Source organism: Copadichromis virginalis, linkage group LG5 (genome assembly GCF_057382275.1).
Source record: "Copadichromis virginalis isolate Kocher_CV1m ecotype Utaka linkage group LG5, C_Virginalis_male_GT1.1, whole genome shotgun sequence".
In the NCBI taxonomy this organism is placed as follows: Eukaryota; Metazoa; Chordata; class Actinopteri; order Cichliformes; family Cichlidae; genus Copadichromis; species Copadichromis virginalis.
In genome coordinates this window covers 19345994-19371788 of record NC_140622.1, presented here as the reverse complement: position 1 = coordinate 19371788, position 25795 = coordinate 19345994, and the positions used below count along the sequence as shown (strand labels likewise).

General features: G+C 37.5%; 1 protein-coding gene across 17 annotated transcripts; it reads right to left on the bottom strand.

The window, feature by feature from the left end:
* Positions 1–526: 526 nt before the first annotated feature.
* Positions 527–24663, bottom strand: znf740a (zinc finger protein 740a). 17 transcript variants are annotated; one of them, XM_085456470.1, is made up of 21 exons: positions 24273–24662; positions 21711–21873; positions 21315–21497; positions 20560–20706; positions 19808–19928; positions 19483–19566; positions 17338–17421; positions 15453–15536; positions 14885–14968; positions 14311–14394; positions 13801–13884; positions 13068–13151; positions 10488–10571; positions 10032–10115; positions 9557–9640; positions 9068–9151; positions 7806–7889; positions 7321–7404; positions 5041–5124; positions 4443–4561; positions 527–3698 (listed from the first exon to the last, which is right to left on the bottom strand). In XM_085456470.1, the coding sequence occupies exons 2-21, from the start codon at positions 21753–21755 to the stop codon at positions 3525–3527; spliced, it is 1965 nt and encodes a 654-aa protein (XP_085312596.1). In that variant the 5' UTR covers positions 21756–21873; positions 24273–24662; the 3' UTR covers positions 527–3524. The 17 variants fall into 17 exon arrangements, with proteins under 17 accessions (XP_085312596.1, XP_085312595.1, XP_085312597.1 ...); XM_085456469.1 differs by having other exon boundaries at positions 24277–24662; XM_085456471.1 differs by lacking the exon at positions 24273–24662 and adding an exon at positions 23912–24219.
* Between the last annotated feature and the right edge of the window lie 1132 nt (positions 24664–25795).

The window sequence follows — 25795 nt, the reverse complement described above, 5'->3', positions numbered from 1 at the left end:
TCAGAAGCATTTACAGAAGACCATCTCTAAATGCACAACACGCCCTGCAGATGGGATACAACTCCTGTTAGCTAACAACAGGAAACAGGGAACAGTTCACACGGGCTCACTAAAACCGGACAACAGAAGACTGAAAACATTGCCTGGACTGATGATTCTCAGTTGCCACTGCAACATTCAGGTGGTAGGAACAGAGGTCAATAACATGCTCTACCTTTTGAACACCAGTTACAATGTGAGCATGAACAAATCACAATAACCTCTTTTTTGTGACTGTCCTGATACTCTTCACTATGGGTTACAACCTTTGTCATAATAAGCTCACATAAACACCAGAGGAAATCATCTGTCAAAAGGACAATAAATAAAAATGTATTAAGTAGAAGTTACATTAAAATAAACAAAACATGGAGCCACCTTGATGTTAAATCAAATACAAGTGACATATCATTGAAGTGTTTTTTTTAACTTACCTGAGATCAAAAACACACAAATTAAAAAAAAAAAAAAATCATATTCCTTTACAAATTCTTTTTTTTTTTATTATTTCAGCATAATAGTAAGAAGCCTCTCCTCTGATTTTCATACAGTTGAAACTAATTGGATCACAAGGGTACATATTAGTTAGCCCATTTTACATTAATCATTGTAACATTTTTTTAGGAAGTTATTCTTATGCACTCATTTTCCTACACAAAATAATCAATATCAAGATCCTATCTTAACTGAGGACCATAACTCTGCATGCAAGACTAATAAAGAAAACAACTAATCTGTGATAGCTACTGTTATGCTGTTGTTCATCTAATACCATTGTCAATATAATTTACTACAAATACCAGGGACTTTGTATAAGAAAGAAAACATTTTCTTGCAGTACTACTGCCTCTAGTGTCAAAAATCACCGAACATCCTGGGCTCTCAACTGTACTGATCCAAATTGTTCTGTCCGCCTTTCGTGTCAAGTTCAGGAGAAATAGGCTTTGTCTAAAACCTAAAATCTAGTACAGATTGAAGGACAAAAATATCCATCTCTTTTTTTGTCTTTTTTCCTTACACTCCAGTGTTTACAATTTCATCAGAATAAAAAAGGTCCTTGAAACAATCATCAAAAATGTGATGACAAACTCGCAGACAAAAAAAAACAGAAAATAAAAGCCTCCTTTGATCTGTCTGTAAAAAGAAGAAAATAAAACCTCAATCTTACAACAGGGTTCTATTGCATTTAACAATGAGAATACTAAAAACAGTGAATGACAAAAACGTATTAACAAGTGACGTCTACTATATATTGTATTGCCCTTTTGCCGTTTTCAGTATGTGCTCACACCAGAAGTGTCCCTTCCATAGATTGGGAATAGTGTTTCCACAGCAGAGGATTTCATTTCTCAAACTTGGCTCCTCTGCTCTTTAAAAGGCCAAGCCGCTGATAACAGAATCCCATCTTTGTGCACACAGATTTGATAATCAATGGACCATTTAAAGAAAGCTTCTCATTAATACTTTTGGTAAAACATCACTCGACTCAGTCTTCCACTTCTCTGTATCGAACACAAACATCTCTTCATCCTACAATTCACAGACCATAGAAAGCGTGGCGGGACTCCCATCTCCACAAGTGTCATCTGGACCACTCACTATTTATCCGAATAAGACCGTAGTTACCAACAGATTATTCGCCCCAGTCTGCACTGACATTTCTGGGTTAAACAACAGGACGACGTGATCACAAGTTTACCAGTCACAGAAAGGAGCGTGTTTGAGAAAGTCATTAAAAAGCAGCAAAGCGGGCCCCGTGGGGCCACTCCTTGCTGTACCGAGTACTTTCAAAAGTTCAAAAGGTAAAAGAAATCGCTTGTAACGCTATCATTTAGTACTACAATGACTATTTGTGTATCCGCAACTTAAGGCTAAACCCAAAGACGTGACCGTTATTCCACACCAACTGTATAGTAATGTCTGGATGAAAAAGCAGTTGTTAGGTGTGCGGCAGAGTCAAGCAGGTGTTGATCCTGCCGTGGCCTGCGACCAGCCAAAGCACCGCCGCGTGGAAAACAATGTAGCACGACTGTCTTCTCACACGGACCGCCACGCGCAAGGGCCTCCTTTTTTTTTTTTAAGGATTATATTCTGTGTTACACCATCACCAGTAGCTATGACCCAAAATATTCAGTTATCACCATAAACATGACTTCTAAACAGAAGAGCACATTAGTCTGGTTCAGCGCCACTGAATCCATCCACATTCAGTAACCACGACAGCTTAAGGATTAAAAATAATAATAATATGATGATGATGACGAAAGGCTAGTAAATACATCTGATCCACAATAATAAACGGCCAAGAAAAAGGCAGATGAGAAAAGAAAAGAAAACAACAGAAACATACTAAGGCCACAAGATTTTGTATACGCCCACTAATCTCACAAAGTGATCTGTACAAACATCACTGGACTTCAAAAGTGGCTAACCTGCATCATTATACACCAGGATCTATGCAGCATGAGCGAGCAGAGGAAATGTCCTGCTTTAGTGCTGCAGATCTCTATACATGTTCTGTATATTTACAGCTGAACACCACCACACGCCCTCAGTACACATGAAGGAGGGCTCGCCAAGTCTGCCGTCCTGTGTGTGACGCTCTGGGACCCGACACACGTTAAGTGCGCATCTCGTCGACTGCAGGTCGCACTTTCGTTTCTTGGAAGTCCTGGTTTTACAGTTATTGATATTAGTTTTATGTCACACAAAGTTACTCGGGTTTTCTCAGGATACGATGGTGACGGTGGCCAAAGACTGCATTTGAGCCAAATTCCAATTTACGTCAACACCTTGTTTTTCTTACAAAATAATCATTAAAACTGGACCTTCCGAGCTGAAAAAGCCAGGAAACACTTTATGCATCACATCAGATTTACACAGTAATAATAATAATAATAATAATAATAATAATAATGATGATGCTTTCAATGACCTGTCTTTATGCTTAACACTGTCTGATACAAGGCAAGTAAACTCCGGTCTGTACATGAAATGCCAACATAGTTTCCTCACTTTACCTGGAAGAAAAGTTCAGTTTTAATAACTTTAACCTAAAATGCTTTTATGATCCTTTCCAGGCCAAAGAGAATAAACAACAACAAAAAATTAGAAAGAAGCTCAAATACTCTTCTTCTCCACCTCATCACACAGTCAACCGTTTCCTGTCCGAGTACCACCAAATGCAAATTTTTTTTTTTGAACAATAAACTTCTTTTTTTTTGCAAAAATCAAATAGATTAAGTACAAAACAGGACCACCGTTTATCACAGAAAAGTCTCATCTTAAAAAATGGGAAGAAACAGAAACACAGTAAAAAGTCAACAAAAAAACCCACAAATGTCCCGCTGTCGTTATTAATCCCAAGACTCGAGCTGCAAGATCAGTCTGTGCTAGAATGTGATGGCACTCTGCACAGAGCTGAGAAGAAACCCTGTGGCTTGTCCCGTCTCTGGAGGTGTTGTGGATCCAGAGAAGATTGAATGTCAGACCGCCAGTCGACCCGGAGGTGGATGCAGGGGGCTCCAGGTTGGGGGTGCCGGTGGGGGTTCTTGGGGATATGGGCGTGGTTCGCAACAGGGCTGGTTCTCTACTTTGGCTACGCCGCGCCCCTGGCACAACCGCCGATGTCGCAACAGTCGGTCTGTGCGCGAAAAGTTCTTCAAAAGATAAATATTAGACACGGTCAAATTCAGGTCAATTTCAAGGTCATCATTTTAAAAAATATGATAAAATTAAAAATGTCAGAGTAAAATGGAACTATGAAGGAAGGAATTTAAACCATACATGATTACTCTAAACTCAGGCGTGTCAGAGGGCAAACAAAGAGTGGGAAATGCAGAGAAGTCCCTAATATTTCAAAAAAGTGACTAACAATGTGGAAAAACAGTTGTTCCCTATATATAGACTTTATCCAGATGCAGTGCCATCAATCCATCCAAGTATTTATATGGCAGCATATTTTAGCATTTCTAGTTTTAGTGCATCGATAGTGGCAAAGATCAAATCACTAGTGGAGAACCCCTCTTCTTTTTTTCTAAGAATTCAGTCTGTGCTGATGAGCTAGACCCACTGTGGCTTTCACTGATAATTGTATTTATTTCTGTATTAACGTATATATCTAGTTCCATCTTCACTCAAACCATAACCCACAGCACGTGCTGCTTCAGTTAGCTCGCCACAGAGCAAAACAAGGACTACTGTTGCTAGGTGCAGTCAAAGGCGGTGGAGCTGGAGCTCATCTGCAGTATGAGAATCTTACCTCTTAAGAAAAATAACTTAACAGCCTGATGTCTAAAGGAACTGAAAAGTCTGGTGGTGCTGATACGACCCACTCAAGTCCAAATTTGAAATTCAGCACGTAAGACACCTCACGCGTGTACGCCGTGTTTATTCATACATACCTGCTGGCACCGTTCACACTGGTAAGGCTTCTCTCCACTATGGACACGCTTGTGTCTCTCAAGGTGGTAGCGCTGAATAAACCTCATATCACACATGTCACAAGCAAATGGCTTCTCTCCTAAAAGAGCACACAAATACAAAGTCAATGCATCAATTTTAGCGTCTTGTACCAAACTGCAGGCAGATTTTTACTTACTAAATCTTTCTTTGCAGACTAAATTTCCAACACTTAAAAAAAAAACAAAATTTAAAAAGAAAAACGTCAGGAAAAAAACAAAAACAAAAAACAACTCCCTTATTAGTAAGTTTCAACAGTGAATTTTCAGCATCTGATAACTGATGTTCTAAAAAGGCCTCGTCATCAACTCATTATGTGTAGATCAAAGTGGAATTTCATGTTTTTGTGGCCCGGATGTACACATGATGGAGGGCCCACAAATTGGGGCAACTTCTTTTTTTTTCTCTTTTTTTTTTGGAGACTGGTTCAACATCCCATCAAATGACTTGACAATCCAAACTCGAGTTTGTTGTGACCCAGTTATGTTTCAAGCGCCAGTGCCTTTCTCCGAAATAAGGGTACGGTAGAGGAACGCATACCCGTATGAGTGAGGCTGTGTCTCTCCAGGTGGTTACGCTGAATAAACCTCATGTCACACATGGAACAAGCATACGGCTTCACCCCTACACACACAGAGCAATATATTAGCCCTACCACTCACAAGTCCAACAAACACAACTTTCAACCTAACTATGCACTCTGTACTTTATTTTTCAGACATAACGCCAAAATGTTTAGACACTGCAACTACACAGCTCCGACCATTGGATAAACTAATAGACTTCAGTTAGATTTTAACATAATACAGGAGATACACATTTTGAAACAATATCACCAAAGCCTGTCCTGTGTGCTGTATAAGATTAAAGTCATTGTGCATCAATAATAAATAGAAATCATAGTATTTATTCCCTTTGAGGTTTACAAATTTGATGTTGGACCATATCCCCTCTTTACTAATATTATAGATATTTAACTAAGTTACTCATGTTTGAGGCTTTTGTCAATATGTAGTGTAACAAATACTTTAATAGATTACAGATTAAATTACTACAATCATAAATGTAAAAATAAAATGAGGGTAGTTAAGGTAGAACTGGTAACTGGGACTATGTTTAACCTAGTTGTTTTACACTGGTTTGTCAGTGACAATTGGATTTTGCAACATTGAGCTAATATAAAAAAAATAATTTGACTTATTTTGTGGTTTAGGCTATGGGTGAGAGCTAATGCACCCATTACTGGGACACAGAAGTATCAGAATTGCCATTTCATACCTTTGATTAAAAAGAATCAAAAGACTTTAAGGACAAATTACTAAAATGTACACAGAATGTGTTTCGTGTTCTAAACATTTGATTGTTGGCAATCTCAGGTATTGGATTTGGAACGGGGTTTGAAATGATTATGACCAAACCCTACCTATAAGGAGATTCTTTCAAAAAGCTTTAAGCCTTCTCAACAACAAACCCAGAGTAACACCTGGTATTACAACTTCAAATGTATGCAATCTGGACACATTATCTGTCTAATGAAATCTGATCCATAGACCTTTGGATTAACATTTTAGATTAATTGCATTTTCAACAGATAAACTAAATGATCAGTACTGCTCTTAATCGGGAAAACATGATTAAGTGCTGGTTCCAGGGTCTGTTTAAATCTCCTGGTATTAATACCAACCCAGCTACTGAGTACGTGTGTGTTTCTGTTTTCATCAATGTTGATGCTCTAAAGTTGAAATATCAGATTTTACTCGTTGACACAAGTTCTGTGTGTAGTGAACAAAAAAGTACAGATACAAATGATGGGAATAAGCCTCCAACATACGTCAGGGCTCAGCCTTAGACAAAGAGCCAGCCATTTGGGAGCTGCTCAGAGCAGAGTCCTTATCTCAACCAAGAGAACCCAGCTGAGGTGATTCAGGGCCTCCAGGACACTGTAGGCCAAGAATTTCAGACTTTTCAATGCACGAGGAGACCCAGGGGAAGACTGAAGACACACTGGGAAAATTAGATGTCTTGGCAGCCTTGGAAACCCCTCAGGGTCCTTTGGCATCCAATTATAATACACAGGGTTTTCTTGATCTAGATAATGTATCCAGATACACATCACAACCAGGTTTAAATGGGGTGAGGGTGTTGGTCAGATATTCTGCAGTTCATATATTAGATTAACCAAACACACTACAAAAAAAAAAAAAAAAAAAAAAAAAAAGTGTGAACAATGGCAATTCAAACATTTGGAGCAACTAACCAAACCCCTAGGGGAATAAAATACTGTTTTAGATCCAAAAGTATTCTCCCTAAGAAGTGCTAAACAATGTGCCTACTTTATAACTACACAGAAGTACCCTTTATATTACACAATAAAAGTCATCTACAGTACTGTGAAAAAGTTTAGAAACTCGAGTTCTTAATATCTTTTTTACATCAAACAATATTATGATTAAGGTGTCTGATTGGCCCAATTCATTCTTTAGTAAAACAACCCTAAATAAATACAGTTACAAAGAACTTAAGATCAGTGACAAAATGAACATCATATTCTACAACAGATGCCCTCTACATGACCATAACATCATGGAGATGGTCTGGGATTACATGGAGAGAACGCGCTGAAACAGTCGATACAGACAAGAAAATTGTGGCACGTTCTCCTATAACTAACAGGCAGAATATGAAGTCTTTATATGGAGTTACTTAAAATGAACTATTCGTGGCATCATCTTTTAAAATAGCCTTGCTTTATTTTGACTGTCCAAAACCTTTGCACAGTACTGTATGAAATGTGATAAGGGCAGGTGCGCGGACGCATACCCGTATGAGTGAGGCTGTGTCTCGCCAGGTGGTAACGCTGAACAAACCTCATGTCACACATGGTACAAGCAAAAGGTTTCACACCTAAATGCAAAGCATCAATATGTTAATTTCAGGTCTTTGAGCTTCTGTTTTACAATCCATCAATCAATATTGTACTTTTAACATCAATTTACAATTGATGGGTTGTTAACCATGCTTCACTTGTTTAATCTAGCCAAAGATTACGCTCTAAATCCAATTAAGAATACATTAAAACTGTTGTTCAAATTTCAAATCCACAGCTAAACACATCTCATGAGCTGATGATATCATAGTCCAAGATTTACGTACATGCCAAGATTTGTAATAATGTTTCCTTTCACAGATAATACAGGATAGCCTTGATTAAGATAAGTGCACTACTTAGTAAGAATAATAGTAACTGTCCCTATATTTAACATAATGAAAGTACTGTAGTACGGGTAAGGTGGGTGGACGCATACCCATATGAGTGAGGCTGTGTCTCGCCAGGTGGTAGCGCTGAAAAAACCTCTTGTCACACATGGTGCAAGCATAAGGTTTCACACCTAAACGCAAAGTAGCAATATTATATTACTTTACCTCAGTTTCCATGTTACCAATAAAAATCTAGGCTATTATTCATTAACCACACATTTGCCAATGCATGCAAAACAAAGATGCCAAATGTTTTCTTCATGAAACACTAGATACCCACAAAAATCAGTTAATGGACCATTTTATCTATATAAATCAAGATATTAGTACTCCAAAGTGTTACAACTGAAGCTCGGGGTAAACTTTAATAAAGACCATCACTTTCTATAAAAGCATGGTCGTACTGTCACAGTTTGTGGAGACAGACCGTGCGGAGATGTGTGTGGTGGACCCAGGACCCCTGTTTAGTCTTAATACTAACTAAGCATTTTGATCTCTCCTTTTAGGCAAGTAATGAAATAGGATTTCACAAGAAATAAGATTCTCTGATTTTTCTAATTAGCCAAATGTCTCTACAGTCCAGAGTTCTACAGTTAATTTTGTTTCAAAAGATGCTATGTGCTCAAAAGGGTGTCTATTATTTTAATTAGATTACTAGAGATGCACCGATTGACTCATGAAGGAGCAGAATCGTCCTTTTTCCAACATTGTCTGCCCAGACTGGCTCCCATACGTTGGGTTACTAATGAGTTTCATGCATGCTTAATCAATTCACATCCATGGTCACAGCCACACGTTAACATGTCATTAGCATCTAAGTTCCTCACTGTGAGTCAAGGCACAAAGTTTGGCAAACTAAACTGGGGAGGATCACCACAAAAATGTTTGAGACTTAAATCACTTTGATCCCAGTGACTAAAGCTAGCCAGATCTCAGAGCCATCTGCAAACCAGGAGCCTCGGTATAAGCAACAATTTTTAGAGGTTAATATCAAGGGAAATTATGGAGATAAGTGAAAAACAAAAAGTCAATGACCCGTTATGTGGTGAAGTTACAAGGATAATGGAAAATGATGCAGGCCCTGACATTTGTCTTGTTATACAAATCTGTTGAACCTGATTTGTTTGGTAGGTGTGTACAGCAACCGGATTCTCCAAGAAAAATTGCAATCGGTGCATCTCTATAATTTCCCTATATAGCTATGCAAGATGTAAACTGGTGGTACTTGGTAATACTTGATATTGGTACAATAAAAGCTGTGTGACAGTGACCAATATAAAGTGTTATGGGCAGGTGCACTGACGCATACCCGTATGTGTGAGGCTGTGTCTTGCCAGGTGGTAACGTTGAAAAAACTTCATGTCACACATGGTACAAGCGTAAGGTTTCACACCTAAATGCAAAGCATTAAGGTATTATTTTCAGACTCGTTTTTGTGTTCACAATCCATCAATAAGCAAATTACTTAATTTATTCAGAATTGATGGGTTGTTAACCACTATTATTAATTTCCTTTTTTTAAAGCTGTAACTTGTTGTTCATCCAATTCCAGTAAAGAATACAAACTGAACCAATTCTCAAATCCACAGCTTAACACATTACATGAGCTGATGATGTTGCAGTCCTGTATTTCCTCACAGTCACATAAAACGTTACAATTATGAACATAATGTAGGGTAGGCTTCATCAACATCATTCTTCTGGCCACTTTAAAGTAACTAGCATAAACAGCTTACTCGTAACAAAATGCACATACAGTCTGATTTCAGTGAAATGGGTAAGGTGGGTGAACGCATACCCATATGAGTGAGGCTGTGTCTCGCCAGGTGGTAGCGCTGAAAAAACCTCTTGTCACACATGGTGCAAGCATAAGGTTTCACACCTAAACGCAGAGTAGCAATATTATATTACTTTGCCTCACGGTCTCTCGCTCTTTTTCCTTTATTTTCTTTCTTTCCTTTTTTTTTTTAATTTAGAAAAAAATATTTAAGCTATTGGTTATTAACCACACAGTGGCCAATTCATGCAAAACCAGAACTTTTTCCCCCAAATAAATTTAGATTATAATTGCCAACAAAAATCAAAGCAGCAAAATACTGAATTATGGTTATCCTGTTGATTCTGACTGCTGACAGCTAACAAAAGACAAGAAAATGTTTATAATATTTATACATGACATGTTTCCTAAATATAAGTAATAAGACAAACTAACTAAATTAAATGTGCACACTTGCTAACAACACATGTCATGGGCACGGTGCACGGACCCATACCCGTATGAGTGAGGCTGTGTCTCGCCAGGTGGTAACGCTGAAAAAACTTCATGTCACACATGGTACAAGCGTAAGGTTTCACACCTAAACGCAGAGCATCAAGAGAATTATTTTTGATTCTCTACAACAGAGAAAAAAAAAGTATCTATAATTATGCCTGATAAATTAAATGTGCCAGTGTGGATTAAATTGATATCTGTGGTTAATAACCAATGTCATACCCCTGAAGTAACTTACAGGGGTACAATCTAAGATGCTTGTTTCAAATTACAAACTTCCCAGAGGGGCTATTAAGTTCACTTAAACATGAGCTGATAATGTCATCTAGCTGAAATTATACTTTGAATGAATCTTATCATAAACTGTGTCTGAATACAGATTTACAAGACTAGCTCAAGCATACACATGTAGCAGCATCCTAATTTTGTGACAGCTTTAAGATTGGCAGACGCATACCCATATGAGTGAGGCTGTGTCTCGCCAGGTGGTAGCGCTGAAAAAACCTCTTGTCACACATGGTGCAAGCGTACGGCTTCACCCCTATACACACAAAGTACCAGCTTTAGCATAAAAACACTCAACTGCCAAAATTGATCCATGTTAAACTTTACTAATTCCTTAGTAAAGTTTGGCTGCACTTATCAGCGCTTTGTTTAAACTGGAAATTCCAGCGTGCTTTAATAATCTGTCATTCCAATTGAAAACATTTGCATCTCTGAATAATAAGGACAATGCCCTCTGTGCAGAAAGTAGAATTAAAATTTTCCTAACCAAAAAAACCAAACCTATCAAAATGACAAAAAAAATATATAGAAATAAAAAATTGGGTTGAAAATTGAAGTCCACATTCCAACTAGCACAACAAAAAGTTTTTCACACTATGTCAATGGGTGCTTCTAATCGTGTAATTTCAACATACCACATACAGGTTTTCTGGAATAGATTTGTTCACGCTGATCACAGAAGGTGTGACAATTTTAGGCAGTTGGCAAACAACTCTGCACAAGACATTAAGTTTGCACATTCATTTGCGGAGCAAGAATTAACAGGAAACTGCTCTGAAAATCATCATACAGAACCTATCCTAGCACCGAAGCACAAATTAACTTTATCTTCCATAAGAGAAATCTGTAGTTTGGAAATATACAGCTTTTTTTTAAAAGAGAGAAGCTTGTGTTAGTTCCTGACCATCACTTTGAATGTGAAATGACACGATTATGTGGGGGGGGGACAAACAAACACTGGCCTGGATAGTGGCAGTCCCGATCTAAGTGACATTCCCATCAACTGAAAAGATAATGTTTTCCTTAAAGTCCCCTCCCACTTCTTCCAACAAGGCCACAAAACCTACACCCCTTAATTCAGTTTGTAAATTTGCACAACAATTCCCAATGAACAAATCTTAAATTCAGTATCAACATGTAAAAAACAAAAAAGCCCACTCATCTTTTAATTAAAAAAAAGAAAATGTTTTCATTATATCAAGATAATTGGCTAACTGTAATATTCAAAGCTGCAAGTAATACAACTCCTTTTTCTGTTCTTCCCCATACACACACAGTTTACAAGGTTTAATATAAAAAGTTGATACATACTGTAAATGATGCAAATATGACAATGTCATAGCTGTCAATATCATCTTTTGTACTTTTGAATAAAAACATTAGTTGCAGACTCACCACCTTCATGCTCTTTCATTTTGAGTTTAATTCCACAAAATAAAATAAACAGTTGAAATAAACTAGCATTACTTTTTTTCACAAATGTTTCATTTAGAAATGCAGTGTTGGTCAAGTTACTTGAAAACAGTAATTAGTTACCAATCACTGATTACTTCTCCCTGTAAGTAATCCAGTTACTTTAGTGATTACTTATTTTCAAAAGTAATTAGTTACTTTATTACTTAGTTACTTTAAAAAAAAAAAAAACCCCAAAAAAACAAATCCCCCACCAAAAAACCCCCCCCCACACGATACACAACCTGAATATATGATAAAGCAATAGACCTTTCAGCCTAATTCTACTTTTTCTGCATTATCCATCATATAAATTTGAATCAAATGAAAAAGTGTTTTAACTTTATGCACATTGCATCAAGCAAAAATTCAATTATATGCAACTGTCTCTGACTGGAAGAAATTTGTTTAACATTTAAACCTATTTTCTGCATATTCCAGTGAGTGGGGCCAGTGAAGGTTTGCTCGGTGACGCAGCGGTCATGTCAGTAGGGGGTATCCAGGGGTTTCTCTGTGAAGTTCACATTCCCATGGCAGCGTGCTATGTGCTTGCTCAGATTTAAAGTTTAATACTTCACTGTTGAAAGAAGTTTTCTTCGCATGTAGAGTGTACAGCGGACGCTAATGTTTTTGTCACTTTTACGGAATCAAACTCAAAGTAATGTCAGTACTTCGGAGCTTTAAACGCTGCATGGTCGTACTCTCTCCATATTATCCATTGTTGATCTACACATGTCTGTTGCTGCCACGGACGTCGTATGCTTATCATTGTCATCAGACACTCTCACAAACAAAATCACAGTTTAGTAACGCAGGCTGCTTACGGGAAAGTAACAGTACTCTAATTACTTTTTGCAATAGTAATCCCTTACTTTACTCATTACTTGAAACCCATAATCAGATTACAGTAATGCGTTACTACCCATCTCTGCCGAAGCATCAAACAGAGTTACCACAATAATTGTTAGGTTAAAAAAAAAAAAAAAAAAAAAAAAAAAAAAAAAAAAAAAAAAAGTACACATAATTATGACTTTAATAGCTAAATAAACACTAGAGAGGTACTGAGTTTTCACTTTATAGTCATCATGTCATTTCATATACAAAGTATGGGGGAAATATTACTACACAAATTCTTACAGAAGATCCTTACAGGTAGATCATGACAAATTAGCATTTGTCAGAAAAGTGATAGAAAGCAACACAAACTCGAGTTTGAAGCAGCCATGTAAACATTATTTGTGGGCACATGCAAGGGAAAGTCAGGGTGAGAGGGGGGCAAGATTTAAAAAGTGAGGCATACCTGTATGAGTGAGACTGTGTCTCTCCAGTTGGTAACGTTGTATAAACCTCATGTCACACATGGTGCAAGCATATGGCTTCACTCCTAAAGACAGCACAACAACATCAGATGTATTTCAACACACTGGTGAAAGTGATGAACACCACTTAAATAAATGACAGATTAACTATTGTAGCATGCTTTTTTACTGACAACACATTACACTGAAAAGACTAACAATATACAGACATTAAAAGGCGTATTAAGAAATCAAAAATAATCAAAGAAACCGATTTTTACATCTTAAAGTTTGGTTGAAACTTAACGATTACCCACTAAAAAAAAAATAATTAAAAAAGAAAAATCACCAACATTTAGTTTCTCCAGATGTGGGGAAACAGGTACTTGCAAACGACATTTTATACTACCAATGTCTGCAATTTAAAGGCTTTTTAGTGTAGTGTATCTTTCATTCAATATACAATAGTCAAGAATAACCATGCAATAGTGCCATTACAGTGTTAATCACAAAACAAGGTAACTGACAGAGTCACTTTTTCTGTGGACAGTTTTCCAACAAAGCCTAAAAGCTCTATTAAACATTGTTTTTTTTTTATGAGGGGGAATTAATTTACCAACAATGTGATAATTATAGTATCATATAAGACTGTGAAATCAACATAAAACAAATGAGTATATGGTTTATAAATATATCAGGTTTCACAGTGAAAGGGGAACAATTAATCAAGCATACCAGTATGAGTGAGGCTGTGTCTTGCCAAATGGTAACGCTGGAAGAACCTCATGTCACACATGGAGCAAGCGTATGGCTTCACCCCTAAACGCATACAGTGTGAAATTTTAGGGGGGACAAAAATAATAATAATAAAAATTAAAAAAAAAAAAAGGGTTCTCATGAACTATGTGCACAAAATTTGTCAATCTACATAAACTAGTCAATATTACATAATAACAAGAGCAAGTACTTTCATGACCAGCTAATTCTAAACATACAAGACAGAAAAACGTGTCACATAAACCCTAACAGCAGTTAGCAAATACAACGTACACAACAGAAAAGACAAAACTATTAATTCTTAGCGTCTAACAGTCAAGAAAATGAACTAACAAAAAAAATAAATAAATAAATAAAAATAAATCACAGCTTGCTTTGTGTCTGTCGGGTAGGTGATTCACACACATACAAACAAATATCAACAAGCCCTAATGGTGTTAAGTGAGAGGGACAAGTAAAACTTAGTACCCGTATGGGTGAGAGTGTGTCTTGCCAGGTGGTATCTCTGGAAAAATCTCATGTCACACATAGAGCAAGCATATGGCTTCACCCCTGCACACACAGAGCAAAATCCTTTGAAAATAATAGTAATAACAATAATAAAATAAGCACAATGAATTCAAGGACTCACTTATATAATGTATCCAGACATGCCAAAAGCAGTGGCATCAGTACAGTGCCACACTAAATGCACATGTCTAACATTTCATAATCTGTTAACATGTCTGTAAATAGGGTGGGTGGTGGGGGGGAAAAAAAACAAGCAAACAAAAATGTCTTTTGCCAAACTTAAAACTTTTCATGCCAACAAGCTTTTTGAGAGCCAAAATTGACTCAAAGTACTCATCAAGATGACTGTTATTGTAACACTGAGGTAGAAAACTGAAATGCACTCCTTATATGCCTCAACAGTTAAAAATGCTTGATGTTTATGAGTATTTGGTCCTATAAAAAGGAGTGGCCTGCAAACTTAAAATTGGGTATTTGGGCACCAAGACAGGGTGAAAAAAAAAAAACAAAAAAAAAAAAAACAGACCCATACCCGTGTGAGTGAGGCTGTGTCTTGCCAAGTGGTAGCGTTGGAAAAATCTCATATCACACATGGAGCAAGCGTATGGCTTCACCCCTACACACATAAAAGTTTGTAAATATCAGCTAGAAACGGCATCAATTTTTAACACATGACCACAACTCTTCCCTTACAATAGCTCTTCTTTTTGTTTCACATATTATACCAATCGGCCTGAGAAGCCAACGCACAATTTAGATTTAGCAGTGGTTATAGGAACTATGATAACACTCGACTTATTTCAGTGAAATTTTGAAAAAAAACAAGATAAACAAAAACGGTATAAATGTACAGATAAAGTAGAGCTTTCAGCAGGGGAAAAGCTGAGGTTGTTTGCATACCCCTACTATGTATGCAAGATTTCAACTAAAGGTTTACCACTTTTTCCATCCTCCTATTACATGTCTGGATACATCCTCATGCTCTTCAACATGTTATTTATTTTTTGGGGGGCTGGAATCCTATTCACGATGCATGAAGGTAGAAAGCTAAGACACTTAAAACACGTCTACCTAATGAACTACGGTAAGCAGACGCATACCAGTATGAGTGAGGCTGTGTCTTGCCAGATGATAACGTTGGAAGAACCTCATGTCACACATGGAGCAAGCGTACGGCTTCACCCCTACATACACAAAGTATCAACATATTAGCTAAGACCTTCCTTCAAAGGAAGGTATCAAGTTACTCAAGACTTTAGCAGGCATTTTATATTCTAACCAGGCTTCATGCAAACAGCGATTTGTTTTACATTCCATCAATGAAAGAAAGGGGGGCAGCTCATTTTCAAATAAACTGAATAGCACTATGAGGGGAAGAAAAAAAAAAAAAAAAAAGCAGCAACAGGGCATAAGCCATACATGTCAGCAACGAGACAACTAGTGAGCGCGATTACACCAGCCAGCCGAAGCACAAACATTCTCCAAAGTTAACCATCACTCGTGGAAACAAAGCATTTTTTAGCAAATGGTTTTTCCTCACACAGTGTACATTGATTCCATTTACAGCAAAATTAAGAAAACACGTTGCTAGATGCGTGCTTCTTTCTTGCACACCAAAATGATGGCCTGCAAAAGCTTACAATCTGCTTTCTACCATAAAGTTACAAGAGACGCAACTGAGTAACTGTATGAATGTTAATTAAAAAGCAAGGCAGTTACAGCTTAGAAACATGAAGCCCTCAGCCATTAGTTTACATTTAAAATGTGGACATCAAAGGACTATTCCCATAATATACCATGGCCAAATCAAAGCAACTACTTAAATATGACTTTTCTCATACAGTTAACAGAAATGTGAAATTTAGACAAAACAATATTTTCACATTACTGAAATGTCACTTTTCAAAGAAGAACAAAAAAAATACTAATTGAACTCTTCAATCTTCGTTTGTAGATCAACTAAGTCAATTATCAATAAGTAAAAGTCTGTTTTTTTCATGATTACTTGGTACACAACTATGCAGCTATAAACAACAGCTGATGGCAAGCTTTACTCATTTTGCCCGAAGTGAAGCCGCAGAAAGAGTATCAATCCGGGATTACACTGGCTGTGTGTGATGACTTGACCTCTAAGGGACGGCCAATATTTTGTGGCTTCAGGTAACCCCAATAGAGCCCCCAGTTGTTTGAGTCAACACTTCCTGTTTCGTACACTAGTTGTTCTTTAGAGATTCACCACAAAAAATAAAAATAAAAAATGTACATACAATTTAAAAATGTTAATAAAGTGAAATTATTCTCAGATGACAGTCAATTATTTTTAAATTTCATTTCAACAAAGGTGTTGTCTATTTTGCTCTTCACAACGAGCACTTACCCAAATACAGCTAAAGTTCAAACATGACAGATCAAACCCTTGGAGCACATTTGGAAACTTCAAATGTTTGGACAACTTTTTTTTGGTACAAAAGTCTTGTCCCTTGGCTAAAAATTGCATGAATGAAGATTTTTGTGCACAGCAATGGTACAAGAGGGATTATGTACTTTGACAAGTCCACCACTTTGGGCAATGCTAAATGCTAATATTTGTCGCTGTGTGCATGAAATTTAACATTCTGATGTATACTGAGGTGTCTTTTTCAAGCGTTAAATGATTGAAATAAAGCAAATCAAATGCTGATGCATTTTTGTACCATGATATACTTTCCCTTTCCTCTCTTCTGAATATATTAAAATTCAGTCCTTTCATGGTACAACAAATACCCTAAAGGATTCTTTAAACAATGTGTTCAACACTTAAAAGTTCAATCCCACAAAAAAATGTTCTCCTTTTACAAAAAACAAAACAAAAGCAAAACTATAAAAGGCCGTTTCCCAGCTGCATGTTTACCTGTAAGCTGTTTGTGTCTGATTTTAAATGCATAAATTTTGATTTCAGAGAACTGATTTTAAAAGTTAAACTGGGTACGGTAAATGGACGCATACCCGTATGAGTGAGTCTGTGTCTCTCCAGGTGGTAACGCTGGAAAAATCTCATGTCACACATGGAACAAGCGTACGGCTTCACCCCTACACACACAGAGCATAAAATTATTAGCTATTCATTCTAATAAATAAGCGATTATATAAAAAATTATATAATATATAATGTAGAAAACAAAGAACAGATGCAATTTTGCCACAAAGTGCAAGTGGTTACTCTTAAAGATTATTAGTGAATTTTTAATTACATTTATAAAACGGGGGGAATAATGGGGCAGCAGCTCTGACCTGCACATAGTGCATGGTATAAAACAATGAGGTTTTTAAAAAAATCCAAGTATTTTTTTAAATAAAATCCTCAGTTTATATTTTATATAATTAAAAACAAAACAAAAAACACAACAAAAAAAAAAACTAAGAACATAGTCCTTTGATGTCCATGCAGTCATTTTTACTACATATAAAAAAAGAATTACATACAAAAATTATTTAAATGATTTTAAACATGCACAAATAACTATGCATTGCATGTTTTGCAGTCTGTGCTTTCAGGTATTCAAATTCACAGAAACAGGTCCACAGGTCTAACTCCACTTTTAAGTCCACTATCAAAAAGTCTTAAGAGAACTGTGGGTGTTGTCATTTAGAAATTTAAGAATATTGGGGAGGAAAAACAATAAATCATTCATCTATGTACCGATACTGCTGGTTTCTAAACAACCGTTTAGAGAACGTTTACCAACATATATCTGCTTCTGAATTGAAACTTGTATAGGAACTGCATGCAAGAAAGTCTTGGCAGATATTTGGGAAAAAGAAAAAAAAAAGGATGGTGTAGAAGAAAGGGTAGTCAAATGTGGTCTGTTGTACTTGTGTTCCATCATTTTGCACTGTAACATGCTGTACTGCATAAGGTAACATCAGAAAACATGGGTATATCTGCCATGAAGAAGTTTAAATTAAAAAAAACCAAAAAAAAAACCAAACTATGTTAAGACAAGTGTGTCAGACAGACATCTTGGGAGGATCAAACAGCACTGCACAAACAAAAGTCCAGATCAGAAATGCTTATCTTGCTAATTAAAAAGGAAACACAGCCAAAGTCTAAGCAAAGAGCCAACAAGTTGGAAACAAGACCCAACAAATCAGTTTGAATTTGCACAAAGTCACAACACAGACTAATTTCCTGAGCTGTACCAAAATATAGATGCTGTATGCAATTGTTTGGCTATTCATCTGTTAGATAAGCCATCTCATTTTACACACCTTGACTTCACCTTACTACTGCTATGTCCTTTTTTCCTCTGTTTCTTTGCTGTTTTAATGGGTTGAGCAGTGGTGGTAATTATTCGCTAAGCTTCAGAGCTTTGGTAGTAATTTCAGCCTCCACAAGACCTACAGCTGAACTCTGCTTCAGGGTTACGGTAGAGTTAGCCAAAATAAACTAAAAACAAAAACACATTTTACTTTATTAGAATAACATAACCTGGATTTTAGACAAAAATGAATTGTTTAACAGCAATACGGTGTTACAAAACTGACTAATATACACAGGCGTTTAATTTTAGTCTTTGTAATTTGGTCAAATTTGTAAACAAGCAAGAAAGATTCTGCTGTGCAAGTTTATTGACTGAAATGGACTGTATTATGTTTACAGTTGTAATGTTAAAACAGAAAACTACTAAAATGTATCTTAATATTTACACACAAAAATAAAGGAAAAAAGTGCAACTAAAGACAACGAAAAAAACCCCACTCTAAACACTAAATCTAACACTAACATTTCTGTTAGACTAAATTAATATACATGCTAAAATTTTGCAAATACTTCTACAACTGATGCTGATCAAAATATAATCCAGAGGGAAGAAAACTTGTTATAAATGCTGAAAAAGTAAGAGTTTTTAATAGTGGACTCGGGGTTATTGGACCACACAGTATTCAATTTCCCACTGTAAACTTTCCAGTTATTGGGAACACATAATTATCAGACTGAACATTTTGAGGTGAACAGATTTTGGGAGTGGCTTTGTTGGAAATTACTGTCCACTGACAAAATGAATCCTGAGCATCTGTCCATTGACTTAAGTGACAGACTACATAAGTAGTCAGACTTATGTAATATGGGTACGGTTAAAAGACGCATACCCGTGTGAATGAGGCTGTGTCTCTCCAGGTGGTAACGCTGAATAAACCTCATGTCACATACGGCACAAGCATACGGCTTCTCCCCTAAACCGAAGAGCACCAGTTTTAGTTAAAGTCCCCACAGATACCGAGTGGCTGTGAGGCAAAAGCTATTACCAAACAATGTTTTAAGCAGGCCATTGCAAAACTTCACAGTCGCTGCACACTCCTAGACTCAGTATAACTCAAGCTTTCAAAGCCTCTTTTAACAAGTCATTCACATATTTAGGCAATAAAGGCTGTCCTGGCCTAACTGCACTTGAGCTGTTCCAAACACAAACCATACCTGTATGAATGAGGATGTGTCTTTTGAGGTGGTATCCACTCCTAAACGCTCCGTAACAGTGATCACAAATAAAGTTTTTCTGCACTTTGGATGATGGACCATTCTCATCGCCACCTGCGCCCTACGGAGAATGGTCAAGAACAGTGGTTAAACAGTTTAAATCCTACACCTTCATTGTGTAGTAACATTTCAGTTATACCCCCAAAAAAGCACCCGTCCAACTGATCAGAACTGGATGATATTCTAATTTTTGTGAAATGTCAGCAAGTGCAGTCCTATAGCTATTATTCTCCTAAGATATAAAATGAGAGTCATTTATAACCACTAATCCTTAAAATCAGCAGTATGAATGAAGACAACATAAAAGGTTGTTTTGTTTTTCAAACTACGTCATTTACATCTGAATTGACAAAATACCCCACAACCCCTTCCAATGGCCTAATGCCCTCATGTTACTGCTCCCCCTGTTATGCACACAACTGCAGTTATTGTGCTCTGCTTCACTCTGCTCCCCTCCCCCTCTTTCCTCTCCAGAGATCCTCCACCCCCTCCACATCTTCCCTGAGCTCCTCCCCCCACCCCCACACAAACAAAATGTGCACACAAGAGATCCAAGTCAGGCGCACTCGAATAAAGTTAAATGCTTTAACTACAAAATATGTACAAAGCGGCTTGGGCGCATTTTCTGCAGTGAGCAAAAATTAACAGACGCAACAGAGACAATTCCCTATTTAGCAATCAGAGCCACTGACCTTCCCTCCCCTTCCTTCTTGTTCTCTCACTTTACAGGGCGTTACTGATTTCCTGTTCTTTTTTTTCTGCTGCATGTCCTCGTTGGCCCTCATCTCTTTCTCATCCAGCAGGCGGGGAGCTTGGAATTCACCTTCCTTCCGGATAAGCTACCAAGCCAGACAAAAAAAAAAAAAAGAAGAAAAAAGTTAATTATTTCCTATTTTTAAGAATGTGTTAAAAGTGCTCTCTGAGACAAAACAGTATGGACATTACTGAGCTGAAATGATGCAGTTTAGCCATTATGTCCATTTCTGCCAACGCTGGAAGCAGAGGTTGGTCACATATAACAGTTGAGGTTTGTATTTTCAAATTTTAGTTAAACCATTACATACTTTAAAACCATTTGGCACACCTTCTGATGGAGAACTGATAAGTGCTCTTTAATTTTCTGGTAATTGCAAGTTTCGTTTGCCAAAACAAAAAAACTTCTAAGTTGTGGAAAACAAAGGAAAATGGGCTAAAAAGGGAACTAACTACGCACCCTTGAGTATAACTTGTTAGTGCTTAGGTTAATTCCCTTTTCCATCACAATTTCAATCTATATCCAATCTAAATTATAAGTTAAAATGCTAAACAGAAAGCAAAAGTTGTTTTAAACTGGGAGAAATCACAATAGGATGACCTATTGTGCCAAGTGTTTACACCCTTCAGAATATCAGTAACACAACATAAAACAGCCCAATTTCCACTCCACATTTCCCACGTGGGTCCTAACCAGGGGTGGACAGCTCATTCCAGATGGGAGGATCATATGGCTCTGAGGAGCGCGGTCAGGTCCCTCTCTCTGCGGTGGTGCATGGCCAAGTGGAGCCATCATTTTTTTGGGTGGAGCGGCCATGGAGCTGGCCTGCATCAGGGCCATACTGGACAGGACCGCTTCGCAGCCAAGCAGCCCCGCCTGCAAAGAAAGAGAATTAACAACAACAACACTTTACCAAACACATCAAGCATTTCAACAAATCAGCAGTCTGCAATTTCAAATGATCTGCATCTAAGACAATACTGCGAGTAGCACGCAATGTGCTTTGGCAGTCATCAACGACAACATCCTGAGTGACACAAGACTGCAAGTAAAGTTATTTGTCACCACTTTGGTGTTCTTAAAACAAACCCATTTCATATGGTCGCGGACTGAGCTGCTGGGCAGATGTGACATTGCTGTTGTATATGTGAGCGCAGGGGCAGGGGTGGGGACAAGGTCATCCAGAGATCCGTCAGTCAGGATGGTCGGGCTGGTGGGAAGCCACACCCACCTCACTCATCAAGCATTAAAACTGAGGAAGAGGAGGATGTGGATGAAACAGACAAACATTAAATTACAACAGCAGCACCTGCTGTCTTTACCGTTACATATGCCAAAGAAATATAATACAGAAATGTGTCTCATTTGGACAAATGATTGGACGATTTGCATAAAGGGTTTACTAACTGTGGCTAAGATTTACTTAATCGTGCTATATTTTTACCTTACACCTATGTTTTTTCCCCATTTTATAATAAACACGCCAAATCATGATCAGATATCATACTCATCTCATAAAGATGAGATGAGTATGCATTATAATAAAAAGCATTATGATAAAAAGTAAAAATACAAAAACTCAGACAGAGATGATTATGACTGCAAGAGATCATTAATATGGGTGCAAAAATTTACAATTCGAATCTGTTTTGTTCCCAGTTCTGCATATTAGATTTGTCTGTGTTGAGACATTAGTGTGGAGGTGAATTTAAGTGATATGCATATAGCATCGATTTTACAGTAGCTTTAAGTACAATGCATGCAAATTTATAACAACTAAATATTCTTACACATTTTAAGTTAGCATCACTTCATTTATGTGCAGCATATAGATGCAGTATATGCTGCATAGGTTGTAAGGATCGTAAAGCTCCGTGTTTTGAGAACCATTTCTGTTAATCTACTAAATACTGTAAGCCTAGTGCACATCAAATGATAATTTTTGGTGTATGTATTTGGATGAAGTTTGGTTATGAAAATTTCCCCAGTAGTTTAAAAAAAAAAACAAGCTCTGCGCCAACAATCTAAAAAGGTCCACTTTGCTCTAGGTAATAAATACGAAACTCTTGTAAGGCATCATGAAAGGTCATTTTTAGTCTAGCTGGTTTCAATTTGTGTAAAACCTTCAGGTCTTCAGAATTAAGTATATATTTGTGCAAAAACAGAAACGTGTGAAGATTGGCATACTGCAGAGAAACTACAGCAGAGTCAGACAAATCACATTTTAAAATACCAGGATGACTGATGAGACAATTAGCATGTCCAAACACTTAAACATGGGAAGTTCTTTAAAAAACAAAAAACAAAAAACCATGTATCATTTATAGTGCAGGTAGTGCAGGACATATGTTAAGTACGAAAGGTAACAAAAGAAAAAAAAAACATGTAAAATACAAACCAGAATTCAACATTTAATAGCACAAAAGAAGCAGCTGCGTGGGTGCGAGTCTATCAGGGGAGGTTATTATTATTTTGAAGGAAATAACTCAGATTACATGAATCCCCTTGTAAAGTACAACTTGGGGTGATATCATGGAGAAAACCTTAGCTGTTGTGGAATATATATGAGCGAGGGTGATTATTAGTGTGCTGCTGGAGACTAATGCAAAAGTGCTTGCAATGCAATAAATTATAAGCCTAAATAAAGTAAAAAAAGCACGTAAAGTTCTCCGACTGCACCCACGCTGATCGTTTGCATTTAAACGTGCGTTTTGTATTTTTAAACACGAGGTTTGTTAACTCGAATGTTACGAGGAGGCCATTAAATTACCGAAAGAAACACTGCTCGGTCTTGTGAAGGGGTTCTCATGGGGTTTTGTGTTAGTTTGAAGGATCGTTGTTATACTCACCATTATACGGATTAAATGCTACGCTTGTGCAACACTATAAAGGTTAACCGTGGCCAACAATATTTTTTATAACAGGTTTTCGCCATCGGCGTGGGTTAACTAAAAAGGGCTAACGTTGCTAGGAAAACAGACAGCTAGCGAAATGCTAACATCAGCCAACACTGATTAAAACACTACACGAACACGTCGCATAGTTATTTTCAGTTTTTAGTAGCTGTGTTTTGTGATGGCGGAGAAAATTAAATGAGCCAATATTATTATATTATACTGACTATAATATAATTTATTAGCTTTACCGACGAGTGGCCTTCAAACTACCACCCAACCCATCATTAGTTCTGCTGATGCTGGAACAACCTAGCTAACATCAGCTAACTGCTCGCGGGCGCCCTCGCCCACTCTAATGTTACTGCCAGTAATCGAGCAAATTTTGAAGCCCACCTGGTCACCGATGTAACACAGCTGCAAAGCGAGAGTATATATCTTGCTAGATTTATGTAATAATAATATTATTATTATTTTTACAAAACGACGCTTCTTACGATATAAGCTAAAGCGGTTCAAGACAAGACTGAGTAATAAAGGCATTCGTGATGGCCGTCGCAGCGAGTGCCTCCCCCTCCCGACGAATAAGCTAACATTTGTTAGCGGCCTAGCGAGAGCTAACATTGACGCCGTAATTTTGTGCAAACCCCCATTTGCTCTACTACCACACGGTGGATTTTGCAGATAAAGCTACCAGACCGCGTAATGCACATTTGGAATCCGCGGAGCATCTGAGAAGAAATGAGAATATATTTACCTACCTTTCTGCTTCACTCGCCCGACGTTTTCTGTACCGTCTAGTTTACAAACACAGGAAACGCCACAGGATGTAACCCACTCCCCCACACAGCAGCAAAGCCTCCTCAAGCGAAGAGAAAAGGGTCATCTTCTATCAGCTCCCCGTGAACAAGAGAGCCTTGGCTCGAAAGGGCGGACAAAAACTCAGTCCATTTTCATAAGTGGCGTGGGGATTTTGACGCCCACTCCACACTGTTGTGGTGCTGCTGGTCTCTGAGTTTGCAGCAGATACAGACTACGACTGAAGAGACGCAGACGAAAAGGAGCGAGCGCTTAAAATGACAGAAAACAGGGACGTGCACACAAACACCGGAGGGTTATAGTAGTAGCTCAGTCTGCTGCCGCTTTGCACATGCTTGGCTGAAGTGCACATGGGGCCAAATTAATAACCATCACTAGCTCATTACTATTATTATTGTGGACCCTGCAGCTTTTATTCCTATAGCAATATTAGATTTGGTGACGTCATTGTCAGTAGTGTAAGGATCACTGATTTCTTTTAGTCAGTTTCATTCTGCACTTTGAGTCTTCCTTTTGTATTTGCTTTACACATTAGCCTGAATTAAACACATTTCCTCTAATTAATCTATATCAATCGGTGATTAGAATAGGCTATGATTATTTTATTTTTCATTAATAATATAATGCTGGATATCATTGATTACTTATTGGCTTTTATAGTTTATCGCATCTTGTAGCTTGTGTCATAAAACTAGCCTTACTGGTAATGTAGGCTAGTGTAGGCAGGAAATTTTTTGGAAAATTATTACCTTTTATTAATTTGTTAACTTATTTTGGCACAACACCTAGGATATTTTCTTTCTCATCCCTGTGATGTGTTCATGGTGCAGATGTAAGGTAGCGGTCGCGGTGTTTCAGCATCTACAGTAGCTGGCTACAGAGGAGGAGCAAACACAAACCCCTCCTCTGTAGCTCCTCCTCTCCTCGCTGTATTTCCCAGGGAGAGAGAAAAAACCCCAAACAAAAACGTTAACGTGATACATTTTAGAAATTAATATGCACGCAAGACAAGACGAGAGGAAGATGAGTGTTACTTTCAAAAGAAAGGACTGTTCAGCAAGTGAACCTTTAGTGAAGCGGAAATTTAAAATCAGCAACAGGCCAAGACTGTGTACACATTCAAGGAATTGAGCTCCTTTCCCCCCCTTTGCTCTCAGTGTAAACAGAATAGACAAACAGTGGAGACTACAGCAACACAGCAGCATGACACAAACATTAACAGCATGTATGGGATATTTATATGTTTAATGGTGACGGTGACCCAAAGATGTTGGGATAAATTGTGGAATAAATAAGGATGAATAGCTAGTTACTATACATACAGTATATACACGGGGACAGTCTCATGCTTGTAATGATCTATTTAAATTTTTGTGTTTTTAAAGATAGTGGTTTTTATATGATGTGTTATGAATGCTAATTTGGTGGTATTTAAAGACAAGGTTTCGTGAAAGTAGTTTA